The sequence below is a fragment of the Herpailurus yagouaroundi genome, unplaced genomic scaffold (genome assembly GCF_014898765.1).
Source record: "Herpailurus yagouaroundi ecotype Mexico unplaced genomic scaffold, PumYag 188, whole genome shotgun sequence".
Classification (NCBI taxonomy): Eukaryota; Metazoa; Chordata; class Mammalia; order Carnivora; family Felidae; genus Herpailurus; species Herpailurus yagouaroundi.
The window spans coordinates 37,843,684-37,866,564 of NW_024412419.1; the positions used below are offsets into that span (position 1 = coordinate 37,843,684).

The 22,881-nt window shown below is 41.5% G+C and overlaps 2 protein-coding genes across 3 annotated transcripts in view; both read left to right on the plus strand.

Moving 5' to 3' along the window:
• Positions 1-6,171, plus strand: part of MERTK (MER proto-oncogene, tyrosine kinase) — a 148,558-nt gene extending 142,387 nt beyond the window's left edge. Inside the window, exon 19 of the mRNA XM_040496733.1 lies at positions 5,972-6,171. Coding sequence (XP_040352667.1) covers positions 5,972-6,005 — 34 coding nt within the window. The 3' untranslated portion in view covers positions 6,006-6,171. The remainder of the gene's footprint in view (positions 1-5,971) is intronic.
• A 1,417-nt stretch (positions 6,172-7,588) lies between these two features.
• Positions 7,589-22,881, plus strand: part of TMEM87B (transmembrane protein 87B) — a 51,012-nt gene continuing 35,719 nt past the window's right edge. For both annotated transcript variants that reach the window (XM_040496734.1, XM_040496735.1), the window contains exons 1-6: positions 7,589-7,975; positions 11,564-11,624; positions 16,774-16,865; positions 19,578-19,715; positions 20,909-20,962; positions 22,539-22,629. In XM_040496734.1, the coding sequence (XP_040352668.1) occupies positions 7,817-7,975; positions 11,564-11,624; positions 16,774-16,865; positions 19,578-19,715; positions 20,909-20,962; positions 22,539-22,629 (595 nt within the window). In that variant the 5' untranslated portion in view covers positions 7,589-7,816. The remainder of the gene's footprint in view (positions 7,976-11,563; positions 11,625-16,773; positions 16,866-19,577; positions 19,716-20,908; positions 20,963-22,538; positions 22,630-22,881) is intronic.

A 22,881-nucleotide genomic window follows, 5' to 3' on the forward strand; every position in this document is an offset into this window, starting at 1 on the left:
TTCTCCTGCAGTGTTTGACCACTGATGTCTCTGCTTATTTACTTTTTAAACATTATTCTTGTTTTCATTTTTAAGCCTGGCTTTTAAGAGATCACCTCTGAGTCAGCATGGCTTAGTAATAAACCAGCCTTTGGTCAGTGTTGTACTTGAACATCTTGAGCCATTAAAGCCTCCACCTTTTGTTTATTGATTTGTGTGCAGCTTGGAGAATATATTCCAAGTTCAGGAAATTTATCTGCCCTGCATTCACAATGTTTCTTGTTTAGCCAGTGATAAGGAGTTCACTAAATGTGAATGGATTAAATATTCTGATTGAAAGACAGAGATCATTATGCTGGATAAAAAGGGACCTATATCTAGAAATAGAAACAATTCTTATAACTCAACAATAAAAAAAAAAAAATTCTAACTTTTAAAAGGGAAAGAAAACAAGTTTTAAAGGGGCAAAGGATTTGAATATATATTTTTCCTAAGAAGATATATAATGATCAATGAGCACATGAAAAGATATTCAACATCTTTAGTCATGGAAATGCAAATCAAAACCACAGTGAGGGGTGCCTGGCTAGCCCTCTTGGTGGAGCATGTGATTCTTGATCTCAGGGTTGCGAGTTCAAACTCCACATTGGGTATAGAGATTACTTACAAATAAAATCTTTAAAAACAACAACAGTGAGATACCACCTTGCAGCCACTAGAATGGCTATAATCTAAAAGAAAGATAATAACAAGTGTTGGTAAGGATGTGGAGAAATTGGAACCCTCAAACATTGCTGATGAGATTACAAAATAGTACAGCTGCTTTAAAAAATAGTTTGGCAGTGCCTCAAAAAGTTAAAACATAGGTTTACCATATAACCCATGAATTGCATTCCTAGGTGTATACCCAAGAGAATTGAAAACATGTTCACACAAAACTTATAAATATTCATAGTAGTGCTATTCATGATAGCCAAAAGGTGGAAACAACCTAAATGTTCATCAGTGTATGATGAATGGATAAACAAAATGTGGGATATCTATACCATGGAATATTATTCAGCCATAGTATACTGATACATGATGCAGTGTGGATTAACTCTGAAAATACGCTAAGTGAAAGAAGCTAATTACAAAGAACCACATATTGTGTGATTCCATTTATGTAAAATATCCAGAATAGGCAAATCCATAGAGACAGAAAGTAGATTAATGTTTGCCAGGGGCTGGGGGAAGAGGAAACAAAAAGTGACTGCTAATGGATTCAGGGTTTCTTTTGGGGATGACTATAATTATGGATTTTTATAGATTTCCAACTGGTTTTTCCTTCACTCATCTTATAACTCTGTTATTAGGTGCATAAGTATGTAGAATTGTTGTATCTTTCCAGTGAAGTGACCCCTTTATCATTATGAAATTATCTTCATTATATCCCTCATAATATGTTCTGCTGTGAAATCTACTTTGCCTGATGTTAATATAGTCATTCCAGCTTTCCTGGAATATCTTATAATTTTTCATTCTTTTCAATTTTAACCTATTTGTGTTTTTATATTTAAGGTGCCTCTCTTATAGGCAGCATATAGTTGGATTTTTTTCAACCAATCTGACATCACTATCTTTTAATTAAAATAATTAGACCATTAACATCTAATATGATTATTGATATGGTAGAGTTTCAATCAGCCATCTTGCAATTTGTTTTGTATTTGTCCTACCTGTTCTTTATTCCCTTTTTCTACTCTTTCTACCTTCTTTTGGAATAATCAAACATTTTTATGATTCCATTTTACCTCCCATCATGATTTATTAGCTATAACTTTTTTTTCTTCTAGTAATTATTTTAAGATTGGTAGTTATATGTGTAATTTATCACAGTCTCTGTTCAAGTGGTATATCATTTAAAATATAGTATAGGGGCGCCCGGGTGGCTCAATCGGTTAAGCATCCAACTTCGGCTCAGGTTACGATCTCACCGTCCGTGAGTTCGAGCCCCGCGTCGGGCTCTAGGCTGATGGCTCAGAGCCTGGAGCCTGCTTCCGATTCTGTGTCTCCCTCGCTCTCTGCCCCTCCCCCGTTCATGCTCTGTCTCTCTCTGTCTCAAAAATAAATAAACGTTAAAAAAATTAAAAAAAAAAAAATAAAATAAAATATAGTATAGGGGCACTGGGTGGCTCAGTCGGTTAAGCGACCGACTTGGGTCAGGTCATGATCTCACAGTTTGTGATTTTGAGCCCCACATCAGGTTCTGTGCTGACAGCTCAGAGCCTGGAGCCTGCTTCAGATTCTTTATCCCCCTCTGTCTCACCCCCCCCCCCCCCCCCCCCCCGCTAATGCTCTCTTTGTCTCTCTCAAAAATAAATAAACATTAAAAAAAATTGTATTAATATAGTGTAAAACCCATACAATAATATATTTCCATTTCTCCCTTCCTGGACTTTATGCTATTACTGCATGGATTTTATTTCACACATGTGATAAATCCAAGGTGATATTATTATATTTGTTTAAATAGTAAAATAACTGTTAAAGATATTCCAATAACACGAAAAGATCTTACATATTTACATGTTGTTACCATTTCCACTGCTCTTTATTCCTTTGTGTGAATCCAGTATTCTATCTGGAATCATCTTCTAGGCATTTTTTCTCAGGCTGGTCTTCTCATGATGAATTTCTACAGCTTTTTAAATCTGAAAATGACTGTTCCTCTTGTTTTTGAAAGATATTTCTGCTGAGTACTGACATCTAGATTAAAAGATGTTTTTTCTTTCAATTCTTTTAAAAATGTTTCTCCATTGTCTTTTTGTTTTTATTGTTTCTACAAGAAATTTGTGTCATTCTTATCACTTTGTTTTTTGTATTTAACATGTCCTTTTTTCCTGCTTTTAAGATTTTTTTTTTATCACTGATTGTATGCAATTTGCTTATGATACGCTTTGGTGTCATCTTTGGATTTCTTTTGGCCTTAATTGATCTTCTTGGATCTGTGAGTTTATAGTTTTTACCAAGTTTGAGAAAACTTCAGCCATTATTTATTCAAAAATTTTTTCTGATTCTCCCTTCTTTTGGGATTCCAATCGCACATATATTGGGCCACTTGACTACTCACTGATGCTCACTGCTTACTGATGTTTAATTTTTTTTTCATTCTTTTTCTTTTCTGAGATTTTGATTCATTTTTATTCCTGTGTCTTCGAGTTCACTAATATTCCCTTCTGCAGTAGTCAATATGCCATTAATCCCACCCAGTCTATTTTTTTTTTAATCTCACATGCTGTATTTTGCATTGCTAGAAACTTAATTTGGTCTTTTTTCTATTTTCCATGTCTCTACTTAACTTTTGAACATATGGAATTAAGTTACAATGACTTTTAATATCCTTTTTCTGCTCATTCTGACATATGTGTCAGTTCTAGGTCAGTTTCAATTGATTTTTTTTTTCTCCTTAAGGAAAATCTTATATTTTCCTAATTCTTTGCCAAGAATTTAGTTGGATGACAGATATTGTGATTTGACCTCCTAGGGTGCTGGAGATTTTTATATACCTATAAATAATCCTTGAGCTTTGTTCTAGGATACAGTTACTTGGAAACTAACCTTTTGGGTCTTGCTTTCAAGATCTGTTAATTGGGCCGAAGAACCATGTTTAATCTAAGGCTAATTACTCCCCACCACTGGGGCAAAACACTTTTGAGTACTCTAGACAATTGCCCTATAAATTATAAAATTTCCGAGGTTAGCTGATCAGGACAGGCACTTTTCCCAGCCCTTTCTAGGACTGTTCCTTCTTATTCTTTTTGGTGACTCTTTCCTTGGCCTCAGGCAGTTTCTTCATGTGTAGAGCAGTTCTCTGCTGAAGATTTGAGGAGGACCTTCTCTAGATCTCAAGATTCCCTCATTGTACAGCTGTCTCCTCACCATATTGAGTCCTACCAACTAACTGCCTTACTCACATTGGACTCCTAGCTGAGTCTTCTAAACTCTGAGAAACTGCCAGGCTCTGCTTTAGTTTCTCCTCCCTGTATTGTGGCCTGGAAACTTTCTTAAGCTAGTAAGCCGAACCAATCATAGGGCCCACCTTTCTTTTTTTTTCCTTAGGAATAATTGTCCATTGCCTGATGTCCAGAGTCTTGGAAACTGTTGTTTCACATATTTGGTCTGTTTGTTGTTGTTGTTTTAGGCAGGAATGTCAATTTGGTCCCTACTGCTCTAGCTAGCAGAGATCTCTAATGTACCTTTTACAAAATGTTTTATTATGGAAAATTTTAAACTTGCACAAAAGTAGGCAGGAGGGTCATGCATCATCTCCACGTTTTAGGAAATGGTCTACACTCGTGGCCAATCTTATTTCATCTGTATCCCCACTCATTTCTCTCCCTCTTGTATTATTTTATTTTATTTTATTTTATTTTTTTAATTTTTTTTTCAACGTTTATTCATTTTTGGGACAGAGAGAGACAGAGCATGAACGGGCGAGGGGCAGAGAGAGAGGGAGACACAGAATCGGAAACAGGCTCCAGGCTCTGAGCCATCAGCCCAGAGCCCAACGCGGGGCTCGAACTCACGGACCGTGAGATCGTGACCTGGCTGAAGTCGGACGCTTAACCGACTGCGCCACCCAGGCACCCCTCCCTCTTGTATTATTTTAAAGCAAATCCCAGACATCATGTACACTGATGTTAGTATTTTAGGGTGAATTTCTGCAGTGATCCCTGTCAGTGCCCTCCCCATATTCCTCCTATCTTTTCACTTCAGTGTGCCTGAACTGACTCTGGCATCTCTTCGCTTAAAGGCTTTCCTCAAAAGTGGGGAAAACTGTGCCCCGCTCACAGCAGCCGGGAACTGCAGTCTCTTTGGTGCCCTCCCAGGGGCAGACCCTAACCAAAGACTAACAGGTGTAAATATGTAAATATCTCAGCTCCTTCATCCCTTGTTTGAGGTGATTCTGAGGCTTGTGCTTCACATCTTTCTCCCAAGTTTCTCAATGGGACTGTGTTCCCTTTGCCCACGGTAGCAGCTGATGTGATAATGCCCCATTTATTAACTATATCCCCTCCCTGGCAGATTTGCTCACTCCCTGTATCAGTTTTCCAGGGCTGCCATAACGAAGTACCACAGACTGGGCGACTTAACATAATGTATTTTCTCATGATTCTAGAAGCTAGAAGTCTGACATCAAGGTGTCAGAGTTCAAGATGTCAGCAGGGTTAGTTTCTTCTGAATCTTTCTTCTGGGCTTATAAAAAAATTTTTGTTTAATGTTTATTCATTTTTGGGAGACAGAGAGACAGAGCATGAGCGGGGAAGGGGCAGAGAGAGGGAGACAGAATCTGAAGCTGGCTCCAGGCTCCGCACTGTCACCACAGAGCCCGACATGGGGCTCTGACACGGGGTTCCAACACGGGGTTCCGACACGGGGCTCAAACTCACAAACTGAGAGATCATGACCTGAGCCGAAGTCAGACGCTCAACCGACTGAGCCACCCAGGCGCCCCTCTCTTCTGGGCTTATAGATGGCTGTCTTCTCCCTGTGTCTTCACGTGGTCTCTGTGTGTGTGTGCGTGCGTGCGTGTGTGTGTGTGTGTCCTAATCTCCTCTTCTTATAAGGACACCAATCATACTGTAGTAGGGCCCACCTATACAACCTCATTTTTACCTTAATTACCTCTTTAAAGGCCCTATCTCCAAAGACAGTCACGTTCTGAGGTATTGGGGTTAAGACTTTAGCATATGAAATTTGGATGAAAAATTCAGCCCATAACACTCCCCTGCTGGTGCTGCACCTCCCAAATGAACTACTACTCATATTTTTATCTCAGGGTCTGCTTCTGGGCAAACTCGTATGAAGAAAATCGCTAAAAGATAAGGACTCTTGAAAAAAATAACCAACTTACCCCTGTACACCTTTGATATCCACAGTTCAAGGCTTTACCCATTCTGCCTTGTATTATTGGCTTTTTACGTGTGCACATCTTTTTATATTTTTACAGCCTCACAGTGATGACAGAGACTATGCCGTACTGATCTTATCCCTGACCAGGTAATGCCTTGGATGTAGGAGATACCAGTGCTGCTTGATTTGCTCAAGTCAATGACAGTAGTTCTAATCTGCCTTGGAAACTAGGTTTTAATAGAATAGCCACAAAATCTAAATGACAAATAAAAGTACTTGTTCTTTAATAATGTAAAATCCTTGCTAAGTCAATTGCCAGCAATCTGTACAAATGTACAATACCTAGCACTAAGGTACATAATATATGTTGCCTGAATTAAGGTTCTAATGATTTAAATTAGAGGTATCTATAGCATCATCAATTGGACGCTAAAAACTCAGGATTACAAAGCCACGATTTTTATGTAAAATATCTTCAAAATGCTAGTGCCACCTACTGGTGAGGATTGGCTAGTGTTCTAGGAACCTATTTCTTAGGGCCCTTGAATTTTGATGGTTGTATAACAAGGGGTCTGTCTATACAAAGCATTAGTAAACAATAAAAATTTGATACAATAAAAACATATGATATATAATCACAAGATTCTTGTGAAAAGGAACTGTCATACATTCAATCTTCACATTTATCGTTTTTTTTTTTAATGTTTATTTTTGAGACAGAGAGAGACAGAGCATGAACGGGGGAGGGTCAGAGAAACAGACACAGAATCTGAAACAGGCTACAGGTTCCAGGCTCTGAGCCCGACGTGGGGCTCGAACTCACGGACCGTGAGATCATGACCTGAGCCGAAATCAGATGCTTAACCAACTGAGTTACCCAGGCGCCCCTCAATCTTCACATTTATAAATACACAAGACTCTCAACTCAAACCTCTCTAGACTAGACCCTCAATAATGATTGGCTGAATAAGTGACTAGGGTGAATGAGGGTGACTGATAAGGCAAACAGAACCTCTTGACTGTAAATCAGTCCTATTTTACATTAGAACAGTATTAATCGAGGATTGTATTCTCCCTCTAGACATTATTTACATTTGATAATAAAGCAGTTCTCTCTGACAGCAAGCTTTCAAAGGCGAAAATGCTAGGCAAAGTACACAGTAAGACAAATTTAAGTCCTTTTAGGTTTAAGTAATCAGGCGGCTGTATTTGTCTGAAAATTACTACTGTGCTACCAAGTTATGCTTACAACACAATGCCTTGGGTTCAATTGACCCTGACTTCAAAGTACTTTCCAGACCACTTTCCATGAATTAAGAGAACAGTTTGTTTCCCTTGAGCTGTGAGGACTGGGATAGGGGCACGTGTATAGGATACAAGAAACTGAAACACAAGGAGCAGAAAACTTCAGCACGAAACTCCATCCCATATTCTCCATTAAGCATCAGACCACAGCCGTTAGCGAAGTCTGGAACTTGACCTTTCACCCCGGGCCGGTCCCGCCCCCAATATGGTCCCGCCCACGCCCCGCCTGTTCTCCCGGCCCCGCCTCCACACTCCGGCCCGGCCCCAAGCCCCGCCCCCACTCATATCTCCTCCCGCGCCCCCCGCCCCCCCCGACAGTCCCGCCCCTCAGCTCTTCTCCCGACCCCGCCTCCCGACTCCGGCCCGGCCCTGAAGCTCGCCTCCACGCTCTGGCCCGCCCACCCCTCCCACCCCCTACCCCCCCTTGCCGCGCTCTGTCTCCTTCTAGCTCCACTCCTGGGCTCCACTTCCCGGGTCCGAACCGCGCCTCCCCGCCCAAGCCTAAACCCCGTCTCCACCTCCCTGTCGGAGCCACACCACACGACCCGAACCCGCCTCCCGGGGGCGGAGCCGCACCAGGTGCGGACCCGGGGCGTGGCGGAGGTCCAGGAGCGCCAGGTGCGGCTTCCGTGTCAAGATGGCCGCCGCCTGCCGCATCGGAACCCGGGTACCGCCCGGCCGCCGCCTCTTTGCCGGGACTCCGCTGCTTCGCGTCGCCCTCTGCCTCCTGTGCTGGGCCCCGGCGGCTGTGGTCGCCGTCCCCGAGCTCGGGCTCTGGGCAGCGACGATCAGCGACGTAAGTGGAATGTCGAAACAGAGGCGTGGCGCGTCTCGGGCCCTCAGGGTCCTCGCCGGGACTCCTTCAGACCCCGGTTCCCGGCCCTGGACTTGTTCATCTGGTCTTTCCCGGGCCTGCTCCGGGTCCCTGATACGCCCCCTGAGCCTTTCGTCTGTTAACGGGCGTGGAGACCTCCCTCCTCCGGCTGGACTTGGGCTGTGGGGAAGCTCAGTGAAGCTAGTGCACGGGGACGGCTCTCCCTTCTGCGCGCTGCTGCTGTTCCTGCGGATCGCCTTTCCCTAAATCCTGGCCCCTGGCTGTGCTCTGACGCGCTCTGGTTAGATCAGGTCGTCGTTTATTCAGACCCGAGCCCCCCGATTCTTTGGCACTCCTGCCGGCATCTTTGCCTTTTGACCCCACCTCGGGCCGGGTGCAGCCAGAGGGCCACACCCGTGAGGCCACAGGAAGGACTTTCCCAGGCTTCGCTCTCAGCACAAATTTAAAACGTGTGTGTGCGCCGCTTTCGTTTTCTTCTTTAAATGCGAGAGCTACCCCACCCCTCTTTTCCCTCTTCTGCGGTTCCTGAATTTCTCGAGGGCTCCTGTCACAGTTCGGGGAATGTGTGTGTGGAGATGGGGTGGGACGTGTGATTAAGGAGCGTTTGAAAGGCTAGGCTGGAGGCATGAGTGTGTGGAAACTTCCTTTCCAGGGCAGGATATTTGAGAACTTGGCGTCTGGTAGTTGCATGAGATGATGTAGGAGCAAGGCAAGAGTAGCATTTTGGAAAATTTTGCTAAAGAGGGGCAGGAAATCAGGAAGAGGCCTTATCTCCTGCTTTTCTGGAGTCAGATGACTCACCCAGCTCTGTTTTGAGACGATTATTTTCCATATGCATTGAAATGATGTCTAAGTTCTAAAGGCAAAACTTATATTTTGATTTACTCAACCAGAAACATTTAGTACCAGAGGCTGCAAATACTTCCTACAGCATAGAAACTACACAGGAAGGAAAGTTGGTCTCTTTCTCAATTTTTAAGACCCAGTGCTACCATTTCTTCCAGGGTCCTTCATTATATGCACCAGTGATAATAGTGTGTGCATCTCTATTACTGAATTTCTCTGGACAGTAAACAGAAAAGTCCAAGAGCTACACTCATGGGTTCATGCTGCTTCTCTGGTGAATGGATGACAGTATCATAGAGACTAAGAGTAGACAGTATTGGAAGTGAATGAGCTGTGCACAGATTGTTCAACTCCTTGACCGTATCGGTAAAGATCTTTGCCAACTATGCTTTAAACAGGGCAACTCCAAAGGGCCTGCAGAAAGCATGACTTTGCTTCCTGAATGAGGAAGGTAAGTTTTTCCTTGGATCCCACGTGAGGTCAGTAGCAGTCTGTGAAGCCCTGCTTTGCAGGGAGTAGGCTGATTTTTTCCCCCCATTTCAAGTTGTTGGAACTTGTCCTTCAGAACAAGAAAGGAGAGCAAGCCTTTCATTAATCTGTACTGCAGATGTCTCAAGCAGTGCTTCTTTTGATTGTAAAGGTCAGCAAATAGTTTGAGCACCTTCGGTAATTAGACTGGCTGGCCACTGCTGTTGCAGAGGTGAATTTTAGACAACAGTCCCTTCTCTCGAGAAGCTCACACAGTAGTAGGAACAGCAGATTCATGAATAGTGATTACCTACATGGCAGCATTCTTAGGATATTGCTGGAGCACTGAAGGGGTCACCTAACCCCGCTTCCTAGAGTTGGTGCCTGGCTGGGTCTTAAAAGATGAGTAGATGTTACCTCAGTGAGGAAGAAGGAGGGAGCAGAGCAGCAGTGATGCAGGAAATTCTTAATGTTTCTGCTGAGTGAGGCTCTGGTAGGAGTGTTAGAGTGACTCAGGCCACCATAAACCTTCCAGAGCTTGCTTGGCCCTGGGCCTATGGCTAGGGGTCTAGACTCCAGGACCTGCAGGGTCTGAGGCCAGTGATATTTAGTGCAGTGAGCTAGATTTAGGACTGGAGGGGATGCTGGGGAGAGCGGTGGACTACAGATTACGTGCTTCTTCTGAAGAGGGCAGCTACCATTCGGCTCCAGCAGGTGGATATTATATGGCGGTGTAGGCACAGAATTGCCAGGTCTCCTTTTTTGAAATGTGAAGCCAGAATCCATCTTTTTATCATGTCAGCTAATTCAAAACTTTTTTCGAAAGGGTCCTGCTGATTCACAGAAACCCCATTTAAAGGTTGGAGTAGTCCACCAGGAACAAATTTTGGGTGTGAATGAGGGAGAGCCATTAAGGAGTTTAGACATAAGTACCAGTCACTGCGGCTACTGTATCAGGATGAATTATAGGCTCAGATCTGGGGCAGAAATACCAGCTATTGCAGAACTGTAGGCAGAAGATGTTGAGAGCCTGAATTGGAGCAGTGGTGGCAGGGATGGAGAGGAAGAGCTGCATTTGGGAAGTGTTTGTGAGATCAAGTAGGCGTGCTTTGGGGATTGGGCAATGGAGGTGAGAGACTGGAAGGAGCCAAGGCTGAGGTGACTGAAGATGGCATCACCTGCAGCCAACACGGGCAGTGTAGGAAGAGTTGGCGAGGAGCAGAGAGGACTGTATCTGGTTTAGGACAGGTTAGTGTGGAATGTCTGTTGAACATCCTCACGGACATGACCTTGAGGCGGTTGGGTAGGCGGATCCGGAGCTCAGAGGAGGGGTCCGGGCTGGGGGTTTTGTTGTTGAAACTGTGTTGGGGTGGGAGGCTATCAAGAAAGAGCTGTCATCAGCCTTTTTCTTTCGTTCCTAACCACTTGTTCATTGAACACAATCCCTTCTCACAGCATTTTTATTCTTGGTGAGGGCATTCATTAAATAACTAAGTGATAGATTATTTCGTTTAGTTGTGGCAAGGGTTGTGAAGGATGGGTCCTAGAGACCATGGAAGGGAAGGCCTGGCCTGGTGTGGAGCGTCAAGGAAGACTTCCTGAGGAAGGGACTCTTGAACTGGGCTGAGAAGGGTAAGAAGTCACTAACAAGATGAGGAAAGTGACAGGGAAGGGTTTTTTCAGTCAATTTTCAGGTTCCTGAGGGCAGGAAGGAGTATCCTGCTTTTGAAGCACTGAGTGAAAGGTGCTAAAACAGGTGGGCAGGACTTTGACTATGCAGGGACCTATAAGTGGCAGTAAGAATCGGTCTGTTGTAAGACACAGTTAGGGAGAAGCATGGTTGTTTTATCAAAAGTACATTCATACCAGTATCGCGAGAGCAACTGCAGATGCACAGGTAGGACCCCTGTCCGAGCGGCAGCGATGGTGCAGACGGCAGCCCTGACCCTCTGTGTGATGCTGGCCCCCGCTGAGATGCTAGAGGCAGGGGCATTCTGGAGCCTAGTAGAGAGTTAGATACATGGAACAGGATTTGAAGCAAGTGGGTGATATGACCAGATTTTTAAAATTATTTTAATTTTTTAAAAATTACTTAAAAATTATTTTTAAAAAATCACTCTGGTCACAGGAGTGCAAGAGTTAGAACTGTATATTCTCCAGGGTAAAACTGTACTCCTGAATAGAGAAAAAAAATTTAACTAGATTATTCTGTACTTCCTTGTGTTTTCATTTTAGAAATCAGGACCTTTGATATTTAGGAAAACTGTGTTTAACTCTACAGAAATCAGGTTTTCTGGTAAGTACAATAAACTAATAATATTAACATAACAGTACATTATAAATGAATAACCTCATGTAATATAACAAACTGATATGTTACTAAAACTAATATATATTTTAAACTAGGCTAAATACTTGTTTTTAAGTGGTTCTAAAATTTTCAGGGTTTCTTTTGTTTCAGTGAAGACTTGGTTATTTTCAAGAATGCATTTCTCTGATCCTGTCTCAAAAAATGTAATATGAATCGTTCTTTAAAAATTAAAATTAATGTGTAATAAAGTAGGCTTCTGTGAAATTTGACTCTGAATCCCAGCTTTTAAAACTAGATGAATTCCTTTTATGAGTATATGAAATGTCGTGATTGTGGTAAAGCCTTTATGCCCCTGAAATTTTTACAAATATATCCATCACCATAGAATACAGTAAAAATTACTACATACTAACATTTTAATTAGGATTTTAGAGCTTATGAAAGTGAACTTATTTGTTAGGGACTATGTTCTCTATGTAAATGCCAATGTGTGAGAACTACCAGGTTCTCATACATCTTGAGGTTTTCAAAATATTTTTTTAAATTTTTATATATATATATATATTTTTATTGTTTTATTTTGGGAGGAGCAAAGAGAGAAGGAGACAGAGGGTTCAAAGTGGGCTTTCAGCTGACAGCAGCAAGCCCGATGAGGGGCTCAAACTCACGAACCCTGAGATTATGACTTGAACCAAAGTCAGACACTTAACCGACTGAGCCACCCAAGGTTTTCAGTATTTTTGATGAATTTACAGCAGATCATATTTACTGTGGTCCAACTCCTCTTAGTGTTTCCAGTAACTTGACTAGGTAAATTGGCTGCCAAGGTTAAAGTTTTGGCATAAGGAGTAGTTTTTTGTTGGGTAAAGCAAATTGGCTTCCTGGGGATCCAAAGCCATGCCCCTTTTCTCTATCACAGTACGCTCAGGTCATTTGTTGGGTGATTCTGCTGTATGTCCAGCCATTAGCTAGACAGCAGAGGTGGTTCAAAGCAGTTCATTGATATCCTAGATCATCAGTGGTGATAACAACTTGGTAAGAGGAAATTGAAGTCCAAGGTGGGTGAGGGGAAAAAAAATTGGCATCTAACTGCTTTAGTGAATTCAGATTTCAGTGGCTAGACAAGTAAGACTTAGGAGACTGTTGCAGACAAAAAAAAATTACATGGGGGGGAAAAGTGATATGGACCAGTGAAACACGTAATCTGATTTTAAAAAATCATACCTAATATCTGAGATCAGCTATGAGTAGACCACACTCAAGACAGTGGTATTAATATATCTAAAGAAAGAATGAGGCAGAAGACAGTTAACAGTAAAAGCATAAAAAATATATATGTGAGGGTTTAGTTAAGTAAAGCAGACAGTGTCTAGTAGCACCGATGAGAGAGAGGTCTTCTTTTTTTTTTTTAATTTTTTTTTTTTTTTTAATTTTTTTTTTTCAACGTTTATTTATTTTTGGGACAGAGAGAGACAGAGCATGAACGGGGGAGGGGCAGAGAGAGAGGGAGACACAGCATCGGAAACAGGCTCCAGGCTCTGAGCCATCAGCCCAGAGCCCGACGCGGGGCTCGAACTCACGGACCGTGAGATCGTGACCTGGCTGAAGTCGGACACTTAACCAACTGCGCCACCCAGGCGCCCCTTAATGTTTATTTTTGAGAGAGAGAAAGAGAGATGGAGTATGAGCAGGGGAGGGGCAGAAAAAGAGGGAGACGCAGGTCTGAAGCAGGCTTCAGGCTCTGAGCTGTCACCACAAAGCCTGACATAGGGCTCGAACTCAGGAAGGGTGAGATCGTGACATGAGCCAAAGTCGGACGCTTAATCGACTGAGCCACCCAGGCACCCTGAGAGAGAGGTCTTCTTGAGCTGTGACTGTAGGTAGGACATGTGGCTGATAGATGTAGACGTAGTATCCATCTGAGCCTTCGTTCTGGTGCCATGCTCATCAAGCAGCTTTCATCACCTTTGGGTATCCAGGAAGACATGCTGAAGGGAGAGAGTTAATCATTACACAACCACTTTACAGTTACTGTTCATTTGAAGCAGTAATTGGACATTCCAGATTATACATCTAAATTGGTGTTGTAATGAAGGAGTGAGAATGAGGCTCTGTGTTCTCACAGAACCAATTTTAATGCCTGCAAAAATCTAAGAATTAGTCCCTTGGATATGTGTCCCTGCCATTTGGTAGATGAGACATCTGACTTTCCTTTAGGCGACCCCTCTTTTGGTAGCCCATTCAAGAGGTAGTCTTGTGGAATTGCTGCTGAAAATCTCTCAATGTTATTCACCCCCTACACAGAATAAAAGAAATATGCTATATAGTCATCTCAATATGTACAGAAAAATATTTGGAAAAATTCAACACCCATTCATGATAAAAACTCTTAGAAAACTAGAAATAGAAGGAACTTCCTTAAGCTGGTAAAGACATCTATGAAAACTCTGTAGCTACCGTTATACTGTCTGTTTTCCCCAGATTGGTCTATAAATTCAGCTAATTTCAATCAAAATCCAAGCTGACTTTTATGTAGAAATTGACTAGCTGTATCTAAAATTTATATGCAAGTGCAAAGAACCTAGAATAGCCAAAGCAATTTTAGTAAAAGAACAAAGTTGGAAGACTTACTATTTTATTTCAAAACCTACATAAAGCTTCAGTAACTGTAGCAGTGTGGTACTAGCATAAGGATAGATACATAGAACAATGAAACAGATCAGAGGGGTGCCTGGGTGGCTCAGTGGGTTAGGCGTCCGACTTCTGCTCAGGTTATGTTCTCATGGCGCATGGGTTTGAGCCCCATGTCAGGCTCTGTGCTGACCCCTCAAAGCCTGGAGCCTGCTTCAGATTCTGTCTCTGTCTCTCTCTGCCCCTCCTCCACTCATGCTCTCTCTCTTTCAAAAATAAATAAATATTAAAAAATTTTAAAAAAAAGATCAGAGAGCCCAGAAATAAACCCACATTTATGAGGTCAGTTGCTTCTCAACAAAGATGCCAAGATAATTCTTTAGAGAGAGAATAGTCTTCAATAAATGATGCTGGAACAACTGGATATCCACACTGAAAAAAATCTCATCTTTTACATTGGATTATGGATTTAGATACTCTGTCCCCACTTCCCTGTCCTCCCTCTCTGGGGCTCGATTTGCATATACGTTAGACTGCTTTATATTGTCTCACGGATCACTGAGGCCTTGTTAATTTTTTTTCAGTCTCTTTCTGTGCTTCATTTTGAATCTTTCTATTGCTTTGTCTTCAAATTCAGTGATCTTTTCTTCTCCAGTATTTAATCTCCTGTTAGTCTCATAAAGTGAACTTCTTACTTGGATATTGTAATTGTTCTAATCCCTAGAAGTTTGTTTTTTAATATCTTCTTTCTCAATATCTTCATATTTTCCTTTACATCTTTCAGCATATGGAAAATATTTATAACAGCTTTAATATTCTTCTCTGCTAATCATCTTTGTCCCTTCCATTTTTATCATAATGACTAATCTATCATGATTATGAGTTAGTTTTCTTTTTCTGTCTAGGGTTTTGGTTGGATGGTGGATATCATGAATGTTAGCTTCTTAAGTGCTGTAATTGTATTTTATAGTTGTATTCCTTTGACTTTGTTCTGACAGACAGCTGAGTTTCTTTTGGGGGAGTTTGATCTTTTCCAGTTTTGTGTTTAATTTCTTTCAGGATGGATCTGGAGTAGCTTTAACTGTAGGGCCAACTTAGCACCACTTCTAAGATGTGACCCTGCTACATTTCTCCTGAATGCTTGGTGTATTTAATGAGGCCCCTCCACTCTTGCTAGTGGAAACTCAAACAGTTACGAGCCCTGTATGACCTCTGAGAGTGATTGGGCTTCTTTCTATGCATGGGCTGGCTGCCATGCAGGCAGGCTCAATAGTATCTCTGTCCAGATTTCTTTTACTCTCTCTCTGTGCAGGTTCCAGCTCTTGAGTATTCTCCCCCAGAAATTCTACCAGCCTCAGCTTCTTGAACTGCAGTCTCAGGGCTCAGTTTGGATTCCTTCTGGTTACCAGTGGTTCCCTTCTGGTTCACAGTGATCCCAGCCTCCTGGTATTCATGTCCTTATGTAGTCCCCTACCATATTGTATCAAGGTTGGTCTAACCAAGAAATATGATAGAGCTAATGGCATATCACTTCTGAAACTAGGTCATAAAAGATACTGTGGCTTCTTCTTTGCTCTTTCTCTCTGATGGCCTATTCTGTGGGAAGCCAGCTGCCATGTTGTGATGACACTCCCAAAACAGCTCTTCCTAATTCTAGACTTAATCCTTTTCAGTCTGTCTAATCACATTACCCTCCTACCTGAAATATTTGGTGTTACTTTGTAACATTCAAAATAAAGGAAAACTCCTTAGCAAAGCATAGTACCCCTTATGACTTTTCTCCAGCACTCTACTCCAGCTTCAGCTCTTCCCTCTTTCTCCAATCTGTGTTCTGACCATAGCAAACTATTTTCAGGTGGTCATACTCATGCCTGCTCTCACATACCCTGCCCTGAGCATTTGCATATACTGTTTCCACCCTCCTTATCACCTAGCTAACTCCTGCTCTTCACATTAGAGGTCTCCTCCACCAGTAAGCCTGTCAGCACCCCTTCTTTATGCCCTCCTAGACTATGCTAGGTGCCCTGCTCAGGGCTCCTCTGACTCCCTGTTCTCAGCCCCTTATTCTGTCTAAGGTGCCTACTTAACTGTTATTCCTCCCCTGCCCAATACCTCTAATATCAAGGACAGGGGTTGTTTTCGTTTACCATTATGTCTCTTTCTGGCACACAAGGGGGTGCTCACTCAGTATTTTTTGAATGAATAAGTTAGTGAAGAGAAGAGTTTAGAGTGCGGTGAGCAGTGACTTAGCGTATTCCGTTGCTCAGTTGATTTTAATGCTGGATTTAACGTACAGATTAAATGAATAGTATTTGGTTAACTATAATAATTTAATTTAATGAACTTACCTCATTTTGCAGTGATTTTGGGGAGAAATTAGGTAATATTTTATTCATTGTTTCATTATAGTAACCTATTTTAAGGTGCATTCTTGAAACCTGAAAGCTTACATAGGAGTACATATAGGATTGTTGTACAATAAGACTTTCTTTTTTCTAAACAGTTAAGTCATTCAGTTGTTCTGGGCCTGTGAAGTTTACCATCGAGTGGTATTTGAAGTATCATACGTGTCAGAATGAATATTCTAAGCTGGAGGTAAGTAAAATGCAAAATTTTAAGGTACGTAAAGCTATGAAGGAAAAATTATGAGTATAAAGATTTATTAGCTCATCAGGTGAGGAGGCCAGAAATGTGGATTGTCGTTTTAAAAGTGCCACAGATGTATTTTGGGACTTAGGCAAGAAATGTTTTAATTTTATCAAAGTATATAGCTTCTGAGAAGGAAACAAATCTTTTAGTTTCCTTTTTGTCTTGAGAGAAATGTTAGTAAATATTTAAATCAGTCATGTTGGAACTGTAGATAAAGATGTTGTGGGTCACATACAAATAAAAATCAACATAGTTTAAGAAAGAAATGTGAAAGTTTTACTTCATTCAAAAAGTTAGTGACAGGACACCTAGAACTTTAGTGAAGTCAGGTAGCTTTAGTGAGTAGAAGTAGATCTCCCAAAGAGGTGAGGGGAAAGGAGACCCCCCCACCACCCACCCCGGCCAAGGAAAGAAGGGGGAGGGTGTAAGAAGAGGAAATAGGCCCCACTGGGTTTCTTCTTCCCCTGCAGGGTCCACTGGGCTCAGCAGAGTGTCCTCCTGTGGACACCTGATGGTTGCTCACAGTCATTTCCGTCGCGGCTTCTCTGTTGTTTGTGTGCTCCTAGCATGAATCGTGTGCATTTCCATACTTTTATCTGTATTGTCTTTCCATTTGGGGTGAAAGGTGCCATTGTCCTCAAATATTGCCTTTGTGACTTTATTCCCTGTTATTTCACCCCTACATACTAAATACTTCAGTGTGTCCTGGGATGCCTGGGTGGCTCAGTTGGTTGAGCGTCTGACTTCAGCTCAGGTCGTGGTCTCGCAGTTCGTGAGTTTGAGCCCGTGTCACGCTCTGTGCTGACAGCTCAGAGCCTGGAGCCTGCTTCAGATTCTGTATCTCTGTCTCTCTCTCTCCCCCTCCCCTGCTCATGCTCTGCCTCTCTCTGTCTCTCAAAAATAAATAAATGTTAAAAAAAAAAAAAATACTTCAGTGTGTTTCCTAAGAACAAAGGTGTTCACTTAGCTTGCACAGTGCAGTGATAAAATTGAGGGAATTTAACATTGATACAAAATTATTATCTAACAAACAGATCTTATTAAAGTTTTGCCGGTGTTCCCAAAACATCCTTTTTGGCAGTTTGTTGTTATATTTTTTTCTCCTGGTACAAGATCCAATCTAGGGTCACAGTGTATTTCTATAGTGTTTTGTTTTGTTTTTGTTTTTGTTTTTTGTCTTTCACGATATGACACTGATATATTTGAAGTATACAAGCCACTTATTTTTATAAAATGTCCCTCAGTTCCAGCACTTCTGATGTTTCCTCTTGATTAGATTCTGGTTATATTTTTGGCAGGAGTACCAAAGAATTCAGGTTTGTCCCATTTTTGGTAATGATAACTTTTGATCTGTTGGTTAAGGACATTTCTGCCAGGTTTCTCCACTGTAGAGTTACGACTGTTCTCTTTGTTGTTAACAATAACTTGTGAAGAAGTACTTTTGTACTTGTGTGTGAATATCCTGATTTTTCATCAGTTCTTGTCTGAACATCCTTTGACTCTTGCCTGATGAATCAGCTATTGCTCTGATAATTGCTTAGTGGTGATTTTCTAATTCCATATTTCCTTCTGCTTTGTTAACATTCTTCCATGAAGATGAGCCTGTTCTTTTCCTCTTGTCTTAACCTGTCAGTCACCTGAGCAGTCATCAGCATGGACTCATTGAATTTTACTTTGTTAGATGGGTTATAATCTGTTACTATTTTGTATTTATTTGGCTCAAACTGTTTCCTACTGGCCAGTCGAAGCCAACTTCACCTTTTATTGATGACTAGAAGCTGCCATTAGGAGCCTGGTTTTATTCATCTGTCTTTGGTTTATCTTTCCTTATTGTTAATTTTTTTTTTAACGTTTATTTATTTTTGAGACAGAGAGAGACAGAGCATGAATGGGGGAGGGGCAGAGAGAGAGGGAGACACAGAATAGGAAGCAGGCTCCAGGCTCTGAGCCATCAGCCCAGAGCCCGACGCGGGGCTCGAACTCACAGACCGCGAGATCATGACCTGAGCTGAAGTCGGAGGTTTAACCGACTGAGCCACCCAGGCGCCCCTATCTTTCCTTATTGTTAAATGCTGCTTTTCTTTGTAAAATCTTTTTATACATGGGATAAAAGGAAAGTAGCCTCAGGACAAAATATTTTTTATTTCTCCGTGAACCATCTCCTGCGATAATACCGTATCACCTTTCTTCCTGTAAGATTATACTTGCATTATGTGTTACTGTATCTGAGCATATTGGAATGGCTAACATGTCATGATAACTTCATCATACTTCAAATTATATTTAAAACATTTTTCTTGGGACGCCTAAGTGGCACAGTCGGTTAAGCATCTGACTTTGGCTCAGGTCATGATCTCACAGTTCGTGAGTTTGAGCCTCGCGTGGGGCTCTGTGCTGACAGCTCCGAGCCTAGAGCCTGTTTCAGATTCTGTGTCTCCCTCTCTCTCTGCCCCTCTCCCACCCTCCCCCATCTCTCTCTCAAAACTAAACATTAAAAAAACACTTAAAAATGTTTTTCTTTTCAGTATTTTGTTCTGCATGTTTTTAAGTGCTCCAAACTGAATAAATCTTTGATATCATTTAGATGTTAAGTTTTACTTATCTTCCTGAGTAAGAAGCGTGGAAACAAATTGTAACCCAGAATTTTGCCTTGAGTAGGAGGAGCTATCACAAAAACATGAACCTAGCATTGAGGAAGACTTTTGTGGCCATTATTTCAAGAACGTTGAATGTTGGACAACAAAATATGAAAACGTAAATTGCAACAGCGACTCACAGGTGTTTCCCTCATTGAATGTGAGTATATGTGTTGTCAAAGTAGAATTTACTGTGCTCCCACTGAATACAAGTAGTAACTTACATTCTATTCTGTCAACATTTTGATAAAAGAAAGGTGCTTAATTAGTTATTTTTAGGTTAAGTTCTTTTGAATGTGTGGTAGTAGGTAATAAGTAAGGTACTGGCACCGTTGTTCCATTTCTTTGTACCCCTTTGCAGCCACACTCTTGAAAAAGAGCCCTTTTGTCTTCCTATCCTGATCTGTTGTCAGTTCATCTGTCACTCTCTCTTGTTTCCACTCCAGTCCTACCTTTGCCCCCGTTACTCCATCAGAACAGCTAGTCAAGGTTTCCAGTGACCTCCATGTGAGATCTGGTGGTCTCTTAGTCTTACCAAAGGTCTGCCGGCCTTCTTGACTTATCACACTTAACCTACTTGAACACTGTCCCCTCCCTTATGCACTTACTTCCCTCCCTGTCTGGAATATTAGATCCCAAAATGTTGATAGCACTCATCCACGAGTTGTGAGGCTGTGGGTCATTTTATCTTATTTTTGTTCTGTAAATTCTGAAATGAAAATATATCTTTGGTAAAAATAGTAAAGGGTTCTTAAAATGTGTATTGAGGTGTGATAAATGTAAAGTGTACGTATCAGGAGTGGATGGCTTGATGAATTTTCAGAACTTGAACACACCAGTATAGGCCCAGATCAAGTACAGAATATTTTAGCACCTAGACTCCCCTTTTAGTTCCTAATACCTTCCCCACCAAAGGTAGCCACTATCTTGATTTAAAAAATAATTTTTCAATGGGGCGCCTGGGTGGCTCCGTCGGTTGAGCGTCTGACTTCGGCTCAGGTCATGAACTTGAGGTTCATGAATTTTGAGCCCCATGTTGGGCTCTGTGCTGACAGTTCAGAGCCTGGAGTCTGTTTCAGATTCTGTGTCTCCCTCTCCCTCTGTTCCTCCCCCACTTGCATCTGACTCTCTTGTCTCTCAAAAATAAATAGATTAAAAAAACTTTTTTTTAAATTTTTTTCAAAAGCAGGATTTTGTTACTCATGTTTGGGCTACAAAGAGATGTGTTCTTTGGTGTTTAGCTTTCAAATCTTTACTTTTCTCATAACGTATTTTTTTCTTGATTGTTAAGACAGCTTTTCCCCCCTAGAAATGCAGCAATATAAAATGGAATTATGTTGTTTGTTTTTCCAGAATAAGGAACTAATTACAAATATCAGAAATGTTTCCAACCAGGAAGGATCAACAGTAAGTCATTTTATTTGTCTTTAAATCAAATGTATAGAAGTTCTAGTAAGCCTGAAAAGAATAGATACTTGGACAGTGATATACAGTAGGGTTATTAGAAGTGGGGAAGAAAAAAGAAGCGTTATATCAAATAGTATATTTTTGTGTGTATCTATATGAATTTTGTATGTATTTGTTTCTGTCTTTGTTTAAAAATTCCTTTTAGGTTGTAACTTAAGGTTAACTTCTTCGCAGCCTTTTTTCAAATGCCTAGCATAGCAATGGGCTGGTCTGGATCATCATTGAGGATGGAAATAAATAGATAGAGTCCATGAGTGTAGCACCGGGGAGGAGAGAATTTGGTATTTGGGGGAATTCTGAAAGTCACAAGACCAAGAGGTGGGGAGGGTTGGAAGCAGCTGTGTGTAGGGACTGAAGACAGGTTTAGGAGAGCTTACTTTGCTTTTATCTTGTCATCCTTCGTGTTTCCAGCTTTGCACAGGCCGTGTCTCAGGTGGAGGAGTAGGAAATGAAAGGGAAAGATAGGAAGTCTTCTGGAAGGATGTATGTGAAAAGTTTGATTCAGTTATGTGGGGGCATTGTGGCGTTCACAGGCATTACACTGAGCAGTGTCCTTTCCCGGCAGGACTGCTAGTAACATAGATCTTAATAAGTAATTGAACCTATGTACCAAATCTGTGCAGTCTCTCTAACAATGTTATCTGACTTCTAACTCCCCCAGTTCAGTTCAAAACCACACCCATTTAAAAACTGAATGCTTGAGGGGCGCCTGGGTGGCTCAGTCAGTTGAGCCTCCGACTTCAGCTCAGGTCACGATCTCACGGTTTGTGAGTTCAAGCCCCGCATCAGGCTCTGTGCTGATGGCTCAGAGTCTGGAGCCTGCTTTGGATTCTGTGTCTCCCTGTCTCTCTGACCCTCCCCCGCTTGCACTCTGTCTCTCAAAAATAAATAAATGTAATAAAAATTAAAAACTGAATGCTTGATATTAGGATAAAATGTGGGAAGGGTAATATTAGGAAAAAATATTTGAATGGTAATATTGAGTAAAACATAGAATGGTAACATTCAGGGGAAATTCTTTAGAAATACTGAAAGTAGAAAAATTGAAGAGTAGAAAAAGCTTTTTCCTCTTCCATTGCTTTGGTTCTGAGAGGCCCATGGTGAGGGAAATCCTTCCAGTGTCCACTGTCCCTCCACTACCTACCATTTTTTTCATTGTTTCAAAAGACTGAAAAGTGGGGCACCTGGGCAGCTCAGTCAGTTAAGCAACCGACTCTTGGTTTTTGGCCCAGGTCATGATCTCACAGTTTGTGAGTTTGAGCTCCATGTTGGGCTCTGTGCTGACAGCAAGGAGCCTGCTTAGGATTCTCTCTCTACCTGCCCCCCTCTGCCCCTCCCCTGCTCATTTTCTCTCTCTCTCTCAAAATAAATAAACTTAAAAAAAATTTGAAACAGTGAAAAGTAACCCAATTCAGTTACTAAAAGTTGTTTTAAAATGTGGTGAACAATTGTTTATATTTTCTATAGCAATTTTTTAAAACAACATGAAGGATATTTTTTTTTTTTCCTGTTTCAGGATGTGATAGCCAGAACACAGAGAGATGGGTTTCATATATTTATTGTTTCTGTGAAAACGGACAAAACAGATGCAAGATGGAATTTGAATGGTATATTTAAACTGCATGCGTGTTTGCTGTCTGCTTTTACTGTATTCTGTGTTTCTGTCATTGACCCAAATCTACATTTTTTGGTTAAAATACATCATTGAAAAACAAATCTCTGTGAATCACAAAAACAAATGACCTATTTATCTGGGGGACTTAAAACTTTTGGCTTATCTTACTATTATATGTTTTAATGGATTGGAAATTTGGGGCGCCTGGGTGGCGCAGTTGGTTAAGCGTCCGACTTCAGCCAGG